The sequence below is a fragment of the Colobus angolensis genome, unplaced genomic scaffold (genome assembly GCF_000951035.1).
Source record: "Colobus angolensis palliatus isolate OR3802 unplaced genomic scaffold, Cang.pa_1.0 Scaffold84, whole genome shotgun sequence".
Taxonomy (NCBI): Eukaryota; Metazoa; Chordata; class Mammalia; order Primates; family Cercopithecidae; genus Colobus; species Colobus angolensis.
Window position 1 is genome coordinate 3,376,994 of NW_012122265.1, and position 13,818 is coordinate 3,390,811.

Here is a 13,818-nt window from a genome sequence, read left to right on the forward strand (position 1 = left end):
CCATCATCCGTCCATTCACCCATCCACACATCTTCTCATCCATCCATCCACCCATGCCTCCATCCACCCACCCACCCATCCACCCATCCATCCATCCATCCATCCACCCACCCACCCACCCATCCATCCACCCATTCATCCCTCTACCTATCCATCCATCCATCATCCATCTACCCATCCATCCACACACCCACCCATCCATCCATCCATCCATTCATCTATCCATCCATTCAACATTCATTCATTCATCTACCCACCCATCCATCCACTCATCTATCCATCCTTCCTGGAGCTCACACAACACTTTGCAAATACTTCAGTCTACCAACTTATTTTCCAATTCTAACCCTCTCCAACACTCCAACATCCCCTTCTCACAATCTCTCTCTCTCTCTCTCTCTCTCTCTGCCCCTCCCCAACTACCCCCTTTTGGGAAATTCAAATTGCCCAAAATATAATAATATAATAGAGATAACTCCTTGACGTTATTATTGTGATCGCCCCTTAGGTATGTATAGCACTTTACAGTTTACTAAACACAAGTCTTCACATCAATCCTCTTCTCTGCAGCCACATGACTCAAGCAGTCACAGGACCCATTGGGAACACCAGAGTCATGAGCAGGAAGAGCGTCTCCTGTTGCAGCCATGGAGGGTGTCTCTTGCCCGCCCGGGGCTCAGCTCTGGGTGTTGGGGGCCACCCACACTGCCCTGAGCCCCCAGGCACTATGAACCCTGAGCCTAACGCCCAGCACAGCGCCTGCCCCAGGGACCAGTGCCATGCAGTGGCATGGGTAACCATGTGTTCTCTTCCACAGCCTCACCACCATGGACAGCGTGCCCCTCATCTGTGACTACGGCTCTGGCTTCAGCAAGGTGGGATTCGCAGGAATGGAAAGCCCAATGGGCGTGTTCCCCACTGTCCTCGGGAAACTTCGGCACGATGTGAGTGACGTCGGGGTCTCCTCCCTGTGGGGTGCTGCTCATCCAGAGGTGGCCTGCCGACCCAGTCGGTCCCATCACCTCTCCCACAGGGTGGCCAAGGCAATCACCTGAGCAGGGCGTGGTGGGTGCGAACGTGCCTCCACGAATCCAAGTTGGGAGCACCAGGCTTGGTACCACACAGATGGCCGGGCCACTAGAGTCTCTGCCTCAGCCAGTCCGGGGTTGGGGATGGGGTGGGAAAGGCCTTGCCCCTCTCACGACTCCCAGCATGCAGCCCGCTCTGAGAACCACAGGCTTAGAGGGAGCAGTGATGTGTAAATCAGTAAAGTGGACACGTTGTGAAAAATCAGTCTTACTGCCCGTCTCCCATCTCTGGCTCTTCCCACCTTCGGAGAGGTATGGACGCAGAGAAGGAGCAATTCGCCTTTAGGATAAATGGGAGTCCATTAGGGTGAGCGGCAGTGGACACTCAGCCTCGGTGACAGGAAGGCAGTAGGAGGGCAGGTGGGGACCGGGGTACACGCCCTCCAAAAGGTCCGTCTCTGACATGCCAGCAAGTGGACCCCACATTGCCAGATCTTCCTGCGTTTCAAGGGAATTTAGAAATGCAGGTGTTTCTATTGTGGTAAAGTAAACACAATGTAAAGATGTGTTAACTGCACAGTTCAGTGGCATCAAGAACATTCACCACCATCTATCTCCAGAACGTTCTCATCCTCCCAAACAGAAGCTCTGGCCCCATTAAAAACCAGCTGCTCATCCCCTCCCCCAGACAACACAGTCGCATCGTAAATGAAACTGGGCGAATGGGCCTGAGCCTGGCCACATTCCCGGTAGGGAGGGAGATGCCCCTTCTCCCCGAAGAGGAACCGCTTGCTCCGAGAGGTGACTTCTCGAATCCACGTGGTGACAAAGTGGTGGTGACAAGACCCCCAGTGCACCTGCGTTCCCAGCCCATGCTCTGGATCATGGAGCTCATCCTCCGTAAGTTCCAGTCATCCATGTCAGGGAGCAGCGTCATGACACGGAAAATCTCAGATGTCACAGGACCTCATGGCGATCACTCTTCTGCATTTTGCAGCACTTGGAGCAAATTATTGGCAATGTTTCTAATTATCCAAGATGCACTGGCTCCCAGAGCTGTGACAGAGGAGAAAATCCCATCTCCCTCTCTAAGAGGATGAAATGCACATGGCTCCTGGGAAACTGGATTTCCTCCTCGCTGTCCAAGTGGCAGGCTTCGTAGCAGGGACCGCCCTGGCAAATCGCAGGTGCCTGCACTCGAGCTAGACAACCAGCTTACCACTTGGAGACTGTGGTGCTCAGTGGTTAAGAGCTGGGGCTGCAGGGCCGGGGAGACTAAGGCTCCAATCTCAGTCCTGTCCTCAGCACATGCATGACTCAGGGCAAGGGTGCTGCTGTCGCAGAGGCATCTCTTTTGCATAATATGATTGTCCTCATAGACGTATCTCATAGATTCAGCCTGAAGGTTAAATGAGATGAGTGAATGCATGTTTGGCGCAGTTTCTGGCCCATGGGGAAGGTTTAGCAATGACAACGATGGCAGTGATAATAATGACTAGCATAGTCGTGTATTTGCTTAGAACAACAGAAATGTGGCCAGGTGCAGTGGGTCACGCCTGTAATTCCAGCACTTTGGGAGGCTGAGGTGGGTGGATCACCTGACGTCAGGAGTTTGAGACCAGCCTGGCCAACATGGCAAAACCCTGTCTCTACTGAAAATACAAAAATTAGCTGGGCGTGGTGGTGCGCACCTGTAATTCCAGCTACTCTGGAGGCTGAGGCAGGAGAATCGCTTGAACCCAGGAGGCAGAGGCTGCAGTGAGCTGAGATCACACCACTGCACTCCAGCCTGGGCGGCAGAGTGAGAATTCATCTAAAAAAAAAAAAAAGAACAACAGAAATGTATTTTCTTATAGTTCTGGGACCTGGAGTCTGAAAGCAAGGTGTCAGTAGGGCTGGCTTCCTCCCAAGGCTCTAGCTGGGGGATCTTTCCTGCCTCTTCCAGCTCCTGGGGGCTCCAGGCATCCCTTGGCTGCCTCTGTCTTCACATGGCCTCCTTCTCTTTTTCCTTTTCTGTCTCAAATCTCCTCCTGCCTCTCTCTTAGAAGGACACTTGTCATTGGATTTGGGGCCCATCCAGGTAATCCAAGGCGATGCTCATCTTGAGATTCTTAACTATCACTTCTGCAAAGACACTTTATCCAGATGAGGTCACCTGAGACTCCAGGTGGACATCATGGTGGCAGGGGGGCATCATTCAACCCACTGCAGTTACCATGTGGAATTTCATCTCAGCTCTCAGCCCCTCCTCCACGGAAGGGGCCTTATCCTTGGGATATGAATTGACTTAGAGGGGGTGCATTAGGGAGCGTCTGCTGAGATCGAGGCTCTCCCCTCCGAATCCACCCCAGCTAGGCTGTAGGCACGGTCACGGTCTCCCATCACCCCTGGAGGAGACTGTCCTAGTTGCAGGAAAACAAGCTCAGGGATCCCGCTGATTCTACGTTGTGGTGAGTTATATAATTATTTCATTATATGTTACAATGTAATAATAGTAGAAATAAAGCACACAATAAATGTCACGCACTTGAATCGTCCCAAAAACCATCCCCTGCCCCCCTGCTCAGTGCAAAAATTGTCTTCCATGAAACTGGTCCCTGGTGCCAAAAAGGTTGGGGAACGCTGACCTAGATGGCGAAACAAGATCACAGCAAGAGGAAAATTCTTCGCCAAAACAGAATGAGTGACCAAGATGAATTATGGAGCAGCAGACTGCTCTGCGGAACCACAGCAGACTGGCTCTTGATCTGGATTTATTTTCATGGGCAGGTGGGAGTAAGTTTCGATCTCTGAGAGGGGTCACCTTTTGTCCTAGATGTAAGCTCCATGGCCCTTCCCACAAGCTCAACGCAGTGCCCTTAACTCCCAAGTCAAGAAGTCACAGCCACAGAGACCCAGGGTGTCCCTTGGGGCTCCCCCACCCCCACGCTCTTCCAGGGCTTGAGTCTGGCAGCCAAGATGGCTGTGAGACCCCTCGTAGGAGGACTTGTGAGAACAGAGAGGCAGGCTGAAGGCGTTGCCCAAAGTCATTGGGTCCCTTCCGAGTAGAGCAGCCGCTCTGACCCACAGGCCTCCTGACGAAAGGACACGAGGCCCAGCACTGTCCCTCTTTTTATTTCAAACAGCAACTTCGAACTGGAAAAAACATTGTTCCTTCTGCACACCCATGACTTTGTCCCTCCCCCACCACCCACCCACCGCACTTAGATGTGGGTGGCTGAGAAACGTTCGAGGAGGTGGCCGCAGTGACAATCCCTCCTACCATGAAGCCAGCTTATGAAACACATTCCTGCTGGTGGGCTTAATCGACTTGATCCTCCAGCAGCGCCATGGCGAGGTGTGAGGAAGAGAGGTCATTGTTCCCATTGAACAGAGAAGAAGATGGAGGCTCAGAGAAGGAGATGGAGGCTCAGAGAAGGAGATGGAGGCTCAGAGAAGGGGATGGAGGCTCAGAGAAGGGGATAGAGGCTCAGAGAAGGAGATGGAGGCTCAGAGAAGGGGATGGAGGCTCAGAGAAGGGGATGGAGGCTCAGAGAAGAAGATGGAGGCTCAGAGAAGGAGATGGAGGCTCAGAGAAGGAGGTAGAGGCTCAGAGAAGGAGATGGAGGCTCAGAGAAGGAGATGGAGGCTCAGAGAAGGAGATGGAGGCTCTGAGAAGGAGATGGAGACTCAGAGAAGGAGATGGAGGCTCTGAGAAGAAGATGGAGGCTCTGAGAAGAAGATGGAGACTCAGAGAAGGAGGTAGAGGCTCAGAGAAGGAGATGGAGACTCAGAGAAGAAGAGGGAGGCTCAGAGAAGGAGATGGAGGCTTCGAGAAGATGGAGACTCAGAGAAGGGACACGACTTTCCCCAGGTCCCATAGCTGGTGATTCTCATCCCAAGTCCAAACCTCTTCTGCTGAAGAGACAAACTCCTAAGATAGAAAAGCTCTATGCAGGTGAGCTGTGGCAGCCTGGAGAGGGGGCCTCACTCTGAAATCACTGCTCCATTGCATCTCTGCACCATTGCACTCTTGCACCCAGCGTCATGGCACCACTGACCCACTGCACCATGGCATGGTTGTTCCACCGCATGCACCATTGCACCGTGGCACCATGACATCGTTGCACCATGTCACTATGATGTCACTGCACCGTGGCACCATGAGGTCATTGCAGCATGGCACCATTATGTCACTGTGGCACAGCACCATTGCACTAAAGGCCATCCTTCCTACTTGCTGCTCCCAGCCAACAACTGAGGACGGCAGTGACACCAAGGCAGGTCAAGCCCATTTCTGGGAAACCCAGCACTCCTATGATAAATGAGCCTGGCTCAAGAACTCTCCAACAACCTTGCAAAGCCTTCCCTTAGAGAGCATGGTGGCTAAGGTCACCCACCCAATCTGCTTCCCTGTTTCCTGCACCCAGGCTCAGACTTGGACAGCAGCCTGTCGTCTCTTCGATCTTCATCCTGCTCTCACCCCACTGTCCCCCTTGTGCGCGCATTCCCCAATCACATCCTTGCACCTTTCATTCCATCCTGGTGTCGGTTTCTCAGTGGACCCAGATGAACACATGGGCCATCGAGTAAATCACCTCCGAATGATGGAATGGACAGCTCAATCTGCCATGAAAGTAGCCAGGTTTATCTTCCTAAAAAATAACAGCAGTTGAATTACATCACAGACCCTTTCCCGGTCAACCTTCCAAAGCAAATGTGGAAGCAGCGATGACCCCTCCTACCACGATGTCAGCTTATGAAATGCATTCCTGCCAGTGGGCTTCATCGACTTGACCCTCCAGCAGTACCATGGCATTCCTGATGCATCTCCCCACACCTCTCCTTCCTCAGCAGCCTCTCTCCGTGCTGTCCCCAGTTTCCTCATCTACAAATTGGACAGGATGCAGTTCCTAGGAACGACTCCCCGGGTGCACTCTTACCTCGCAGGTACTTTGCGAAAACCTCTTAGCAGCCGTTTCTGAAACAGCTCACAGGGCTTGGGGAGGTCGTGGATGCCGGTACTGTGACTTGGAGTCTCCCACGAAGGCCACTGTGGCCTCCCAGCCACAGCTCACTGGGTCTCCACAGACGAAAGCCAGCTGCAGGGGAGTCCAACCCCAGTCACCCCTAGAAGCTGATCTATCCTTGCCTGTGTCTTTCAGAACGTATTGGTGGGGATGGAAGAGGAAGACTGGTTCATCGGAGAGGAGGTTCAGAAAAAACGAGGGAAACTCATCCTGCAATATCCCGTTTCTCAAGCAACGGTGACCAACTGGGACAACATGGAGAAGGTGGGCACAGCTTCTGCCAGGCAGGACGTGTTCATAGGCCTCCCTCGCCATGTCCAGCTATGAGACGGGGGTGCAGGCCTTCCTAACCCAGACTCTGCTCTGAGGGCTGAGGGGAGCACTGTTCACAAGTGGCTCCCGGTGTGACAGGGAATGCAGAAACACGGGCCGTGTAGACAGGTCTTGGAGAGCACGGCTTCAGCTATGGGCCCCAGCGGCCCCCCACCTTCTGCTGCCTTGGGTGCGGCTCATCTGCCTGAGGGAGGCCAAGGCGCTGACTTCTGCGTGGCTTCAGGAGTCCTGGCTCCTGGCTTCACCATCTTCCCTGAATTGCCAGTGTCACGCAGTGACCCTCCACTGTGCCCACACCTCCCACCTCCTCCCTCTCATCACCCCGCCCCATCTTCAGGAGACTCTTCCAAGCTCATATCTGGCAGTGTCCCTTCCCTGCCTCAGGCTGGTCATCCGTGATGGGCCACACCTGCCGCTGACACCTGGCTCTTACTCTTTCATGGGGATCGTGGCCTCATGCTTCCGGGTTCTGTGCCTGCCTGCAGGAGGCTGCCCCTCCACACTGCCCTCCCCCAGGGGCACGTCCCTGCATGGGGACAGGCAGCAGATTCACACCTGGTAACCAACCGTGGTGTACTGAGCCCCTACTGTACTGGCTGTGAGGGGCTGAGCCTGCTGTACCAGATGTGAGGGGCTGAGCCTACTGTACTGGCTGTGAGGGGCTGAGCCTACTGTACTGGATGTGAGGGGCTGAACCTACTGTACCGGATGTGAGGGGCTGAGCCTACTGTACCGGATGTGAGGGGCTGAACCTACTGTACCGGATGTGAGGGGCTGAGCCTACTGTACCGGATGTGAGGGGCTGAGCCTACTGTACCGGATGTGAGGGGCTGAGCCTACTGTACCGGCTGTGAGGGGCTGAACCTACTGTACCGGATGTGAGGGGCTGAACTGTGTCTCCAACATATACATGTGAAACGCTAGCCTCTAATGCCTCAGAATGTGACCGTGCTTGGAGATAGCAGCTTTAAAGCGGGCAACTAGGTTAAGAAGAGATGATTAGGGTGGGCTCTAATCCAATGTGATTGAGGCCTTATCAGAAGAGGTTAGATGCAGACACACAGCGGGGGACCCTGTGAGGACGCCGCCAGGAGAAGACAGTGCCTGCTGCAAGCCGAGGAGCGAGGCCTGGGGAGGAACCCGCCCTGCAGCGCCTTCATGTGGGACTCCAGCCTCCAGAATGGGAGAGAGTGAGTGTCTGCGGTGCAAGGCACCCCGTCTCTGGAGCTCTGTGATGGCAACTGTGGGACATGAATGCTCCAGGCTTCTCGGCGAGGTCACGATTTCACTGTCGCACTCCTCTGTGAGGCAGGGAACATTTCCCGTTTGGAGCATGAGGAATGAGGTTCACAGAGTCAGGTTGCTTGTCCAGGGCTGGCCTGGTGTGTGGTGGAGCTACCGTTCATGCTGGGCTCACACCTGCGCTCTGTCCCTGTGCGGCATCCACCCATCTGAGTCCTAGTCTGTGTCACACCCTTGAAGTCCTGGTGGTGGTATCTGTCCTCATCAGCCCACAAGATGCTCTAGCCAATCTCCGGGCCTCACTGGTCTCAGCCCCACGTCCTAGCCCCAGGTCTGGTGACTGAGCGGAGCTTCTGCGTCTTGCTGAAGCCATGCTGTCTCCCTGCTGCTCCCTCAGATCAGGTTGACCTCGCTGTCACTCAGCCGTCGCAAGGGCTATTTAAAATGCTGCTTTGACGGCCGGGTGCAGTGGCTCACACCTGTAATCCCAGCACTTTGGGAGGCTGAGGTGGGTGGATCACCTGAGGTCAGGAGTTCAAGACCAGGCTGGCCAACATGGCAAAACCCTGTCTCTACAGACGTGGTGGCGGGTGCCTGTAGTCCCAGCTACTCGGGAGGCTGAGGCAGGAGAATCACTGCCACCCGGGAGGTGGAGGTTGCAGTGAGCCGAGATTGCACTACTGCACTCCAGCCTGGATGACAGAGCAAGACAGTGTCTCAAAAAATAGAAATAATAAAAATAAAACACTTCTTTGTCAAACAAATAACATAACATAAAATAACATAAAATAACAAAACATAAAGCCCGGCCTGGTCCTGCAGCTGTGCCCTGCCCCGTTTGCAGAAGCCTGGCCTTGGCCCCAGGAAGCCGCTGACCGCATCCTGTCTCCTCCTAGATTTGGCATCACTCCTTCTACCAGGTGCTCCACGTCGCCCCAGAGCAGCACCCCGTGTTGGTGACGGAGCCGCCTTTGAACCCAACACCCAGCAAACAGAAAGTCACACAGGTACCAGGGCCAGTGGGGGTGAGGGCCTCAGGGCGGGGTCAGCGTCTGGTCTCCCTCGAGCTGGGGGCAACCTCAGCCTCACCTGCCCCTTGCTTGGCAAGAGGAGGACGCTGGGCAGGAGACGCCCCCCCAACACTCACGCCAAGCACGCTGGCCTCCACCGGGGCGCTGGCTAGGAGTCAGGCACTGCATACACGTGACTTCATGCAGGCCTTCCAGCCAGCCATGGGGCAGTTGGCCATCCTCCCCTTTGTACATATGAACAGCCTGCGGCAGCCGGGAGCTTCAGCAATTTGGCTAAGGTCGTGCGGAGTGTCGCTGGTGGGCTTACCTAGACCCCGGTGGTCTTGCCCTGCAACTCCACTCTCAGCCACAATTCAATTGTCGTATGTGCAGGTCTGACTCCGGCCTCTGATTCTGGTTTAAAACCTCCCAGGTCTCTTATCTGAGCTTCCTTTTGGGCCTGCCCACCAGAGAGGAGGCGCTGGTGTGTGCTGACAGGGTGGCCCTGATGGGACTGGGCAGTGGGGCCTGGCAGGGGCCTGGGCTAGAGAAGAGAGGAAGGTGTGGCACTCTCCTTAAGGCTGGGGTGGGGGCTGCAGGGCCGCCACTGGCCACCGTGCTCCCATCACATCATTAGCTGCTCCTAATGAGGACATGGGTGAGCTCATTAAGCAAGCAGCATGGTTCCACCACCTGGCCCAGAGTCCCTGGAGCCCAGCGGTTTCTCCTGAGGTGAGCCGTGACCCACAGACAGGGCCAGGGCTCGAGGCACCACTTGCTTGCTGCAGAGGCACACACGGCGGCCCAGAAACGGCAGCTCCATCTGTCACGGTGCAGGCATGAGCTGCTGCCTCATTTAAACCAAAGCCCTGAGCACACCCTTGAGTCCTCCTTAGCTTGTGGACAGGTGGATCACAGGAGTGGGCCACAGCTGGGCTGCCTGGACGGGGTGCAGCAGACTCCCACTTTCAGACTGCCGAGTGCCCATGAAGCAGTGGGGAGCTGGAGAAGGAGCGGGACAGCCCCCTCCGCAGGGGCCATCTCGCTTCCCGGCGGGGGCGGCAGAATTCTCCGGAGACAGAACAGAGGGATGAGCGTAGACACTGAGAGGGGTTCAGGATGAGGGCCTGGTTCACACAGTGACAGAGGCCGGCGAGTTCCAGGCTCTGCCGTCGGGAAGCTGGAGCCCCAGGAGGGCCCATGCTGTGGCTCCAGTTCGGAGGCTGGCGGGCTCTAGTCCCAGGAAGAGCCAACGTTCACTCCCAGTCTGAAGGCAGGAAAGGGTTGGCGTCTGGGTGCAGGCAGTCAGGCTGGAGGGGCTACCTCTTACTCCGTCCTTTTGATCGAATCAAGTCTGCAGCTGATTGGATGAGGCCCAGCCACACCCAGGAGGGCCGTCTGCTTTACGCAGCCCCTGATCCACGTGTTGGTGTCACTCGGAGACACCCCTCAGACACACACTGAAGAACGCTGGGCCAAAGCCCAGGTGCCCTGCGGCCCAGTTCAGTTGGCCTGTGAGATGAGCCAGGGCTCCAGCTGTGGGTTTAGCTTCCAGCCTGCCTCGGCGGCTTCCCACCCACTAGGTACACTGCCTGCCTTTCTGCCCTGGTCCTCTCCAAATTCGCCCTCTAACTGTATCAGGGACCCAGCAGGAAGTCAAAGGTACACTCACTTGGGGCATATTCAGTGAGAGTGTCATAAAGAGATTATACACAAAGGTGAGCGTGAGTGTTAGAAAAAAGTCCCATGAGGCCAGGCGCGGTGGCTCAAGCCTGTAATCCCAGCACTTTGGGAGGCCGAGACGGGCGGATCACGAGGTCAGGAGATCGAGACCATCCTGGCTAACACAGTGAAACCCTGTCTCTACTAAAAAAATACAAAAAACTAGCCGGGCGAGGTGGCGGGCGCCTGTAGTCCCAGCTACTCGGGAGGCTGAGGCAGGAGAATGGCGTAAACCCGGGAGGCGGAGCTTGCAGTGAGCTGAGATCCGGCCACTGTGCTCCAGCCTGGGTGACAGAGCGAGACTCTGTCTCAAAAAAAAAAAAAAAAAAAAAAAAAAAAGTCCCAAGAGGGGCTGCAGTATCCGGGGCTGTCCCAGGGCAGCTGCTACCACACCTTTGCCTGAAAGAGCAGTGGATGGTTATCAGCTCCCAGGGAGGGCTGCCGCCCAGGCACTGTGGCCTTCAGAAGAGGGACCCAGCAGGGAAGGAGCTGGGACGTCGGCAAGCCCTTCTCCTCCCCTCCCTGGGTCTCCTTCTGGAGCCCTGTGGGCAGAACCTGATGGGCGACCCAAGAAAGAGGAGCCCAGGGCAGACATCACGAGGAAGGCAGGGGCTTCTGCAGGCCACAGGCAACCGCCAGCCCACCCGCGTGGGGCTTCTCCTCGCTGTTGGCAAACGGATACTTCCACATCGGTGGGCTCTACTTTGCCCTCTCCATCCTGCACCCAGCCCCAGCAGGCCTCAAAAAATCCCCACAAAGACAAAAGCCGGCCTTGGCTCCCACTGGCCTGCTGTGGGGCCATAAGGTTACAGAGCTTGCATGGGCTTCAGGGTCCTTCCCTGTGGTCCGCTTCCCATTTTACAGATGAGAAAACTGAGGCCTGGGACCAGCAAGTGATGGCATTTGTGGAATGCCCAGTATGCACTAAGCACTATGGCACGGGCTTTACGGCTGTTAACTCATGTTGTCCTCAGCACCATCCCCGGGGAGGTACCACTATTATCCTTCTGATGAAGAAACTGAGGCACAGCGAGGAGCAGTCATCTCCCAAGGTCACACATGCTGGAAGAGCCGGGCCTGGAACCCAGGGGTCCCGATGCCAGACCAGGCCCTGCCCTGAACTCTGGGCTGCTCCCAGTGTCCACACCCCAACACTTCACACCCAGGGGCCACTGTGCACCTGTCCTAATCCACCCTGAGCCAGGTACCAGACACCAACGGACAGCCCCTATGCCCAGGAGCCCATCTGTAGGGAGTCCACCATCTAATCCAAGTCTCCCCACAGTCCTAAGAGGTGCCTGGGATGGATGTGAGCCCATTTTACAGACTGGGAAACTGAGTGTCCCAGAGCTCATTGGAGCAAAGCTGGGATAAGGAGGAACGTGTTTCTGTGCCTGTGGTCTGGCTCTCTCTTGGGTGGTGCGGGGAACCAAGTGCCTCTTGCAGGCGGGACTCATGTTGCCCGAGCAGTTAAGAAGCGCGCCTCCTCCTCATCTGCGGGCCTGGCTGCCAGGGGTGGCTGATGTTTCTCCCCAGGTGCTGTTTGAGACTTTCAACATACCTGCCCTGTATTTAGCTAACCAAGGAGTCCTTTCTCTGTACGCCTCTGGCCAGACCTCTGGTGAGTGGCCCCGTGGGAGCCCCCCACACCCTCCCCATCCCTCCGGCTGAGACGCTCAGCACTGTGCACAGCCCACTCCCTCCCTGACCGGTAATGAAAAACAAAGACCCACACAGCTCGCACTCTCCAGCCCCTTTCATCCTCCTGGTTAAACGATTCGCTCCCAGGTTTTAACAGTTTGTTCACTTTTTTTTCTTAATAGCTTTCTTGAGGTGTAATTGATATGCAATAAACTGCACATGTTTAAAGTGTAGAATTTGCTAAGTTTTGACACATGGGTCCGCTCTTGAAGCCTTCAGAACCAGATAATGAACGTATCTGTCACCCCTAATCACTTCCCTGGCACTGCACACTCTGCCCCTCCAGTCTGTCCCCAGACAGCCACCAGCTGCCTTGAGGTTTGCATTTTCTAGAATTTTGTGTGAATGGACTGGGAGGGCGGCACTCTTTTTTGGGATTCTTTCTTTATTTTTTTTTTCACACAGCATAATTACTTGAAGATTTATCCTTGTGTGTGGGTTGAGAGTTCATGTCTTCCCATTGCTGGATAGTAGCCCATCATATGAATACATTGTACTTTATCCACTTGTGAATGAATATTTGAGTAGTCAGTTTGGGGCTATTGTAAATGAAGCTGCTATGGGCTGGGCGTGGTGGCTCATGCCTGTGGCTCATGCCTGTAATCCCAGCACTTTGGGAGGCCGAGGCAGGCAGATCACGAGGTCAGGAGATCGAGACCATCCTGGTTAACATGGTGAAACCCTGTTTCTATTAAAAGTACAAAAAATTAGCTGGGCGTGGTGGCGAGCGCCTGTAGTCCCAGTTACTCGGGAGGCTGAGGCAGGAAAATGGCGTGAACCCAGGAGGTGGAGTTTGCAGTGAGCCAGGATCGCACCACTGCACTCCAGCCTGGGCGACAGAGCGAGACTCCGTCTCAGGAAAAAAAAAAAAAAGCTGCTATTTGTGTACAGTACAAACACTGTACAAGTATTATTTGCCAATTAAAACAATAAAAGGAAAAAAATCCTGGTATAATTTTTCCTCTTTTACCTTTTCGACCACTACTGTGAAACCTGCCTATGTGGTGTCATAAGAAAACTTGTGGGCTGCCGTCCAAAACAGCCAGTCCTTTTGTTCCTCCTTGGGCACTTCCCTTTGGGGGAAGAAAGCTGGCTCCTGAGAATCTTTGTCTTCTCCTCTATTAGCTCCCCTCTGCCTTCTTTCCCTGCTGATATAACAATTATAAGGGATGTCATTGGCCCTTCATTATGATACCAGCATGTTCTCTTGTCTAGGCTTGACTATTGAATCTGGAGAAGGAATGACACACTTTGTGCCCATCGCTGATGGCTGCCCTTTGCATCTGTCAACCTTCCAGCTGGACATAGCGGGCCAGGACCTAACCTTGCACCTCCTGCAACTGTTGAAAGACAATGGGCAATTACTGTTGGGCACAGGTAGGAAACTGCTATTCTTGGCTGGGTAAACTAGTCTCTGGGGTGTAATAGCCTTCTTTGCTAGCTTATCCTACGGCCCTCAGTGTGTAAAGCTAAGACTTCATGACCATCATTGAAGTTCTAAAAAACAACCTTATCTATATTTAGGGACATTTAGTGGATTGATGATGATGATAAGGGCAATGATAATGATGATAATGATTATGGTGGTGGCGATGATGCTGATAGTGATAGTGATGATGGTGATGCTGATGATGGTGATGGTCATATGGTGATTGATGGTGATAATGGTGGTGATGGTGATGGTGATTGGTGGTGATGGCGATGATGATGGTGATTATGGTGATGGTGATGATGACGGTGATAGTAATGGTAACAATGATTGTGATGGTGGTG

General features: G+C 54.4%; 1 protein-coding gene across 1 annotated transcript in view; it reads left to right on the top strand.

Annotated features, from left to right (window-relative positions):
* Window positions 1–827: 827 nt before the first annotated feature.
* LOC105503299 (actin, clone 302-like) overlaps window positions 828–13,818 on the top strand; it is a 24,929-nt gene continuing 11,938 nt past the window's right edge. Inside the window, exons 1-10 of the mRNA XM_011930161.1 lie at window positions 828–970; window positions 1,717–1,928; window positions 5,787–5,938; window positions 6,173–6,301; window positions 6,475–6,539; window positions 6,755–6,928; window positions 7,982–8,075; window positions 8,509–8,619; window positions 11,881–11,965; window positions 13,261–13,422. Of these exons, the coding sequence (XP_011785551.1) occupies window positions 828–970; window positions 1,717–1,928; window positions 5,787–5,938; window positions 6,173–6,301; window positions 6,475–6,539; window positions 6,755–6,928; window positions 7,982–8,075; window positions 8,509–8,619; window positions 11,881–11,965; window positions 13,261–13,422 (1,327 nt within the window). The remainder of the gene's footprint in view (window positions 971–1,716; window positions 1,929–5,786; window positions 5,939–6,172; window positions 6,302–6,474; window positions 6,540–6,754; window positions 6,929–7,981; window positions 8,076–8,508; window positions 8,620–11,880; window positions 11,966–13,260; window positions 13,423–13,818) is intronic.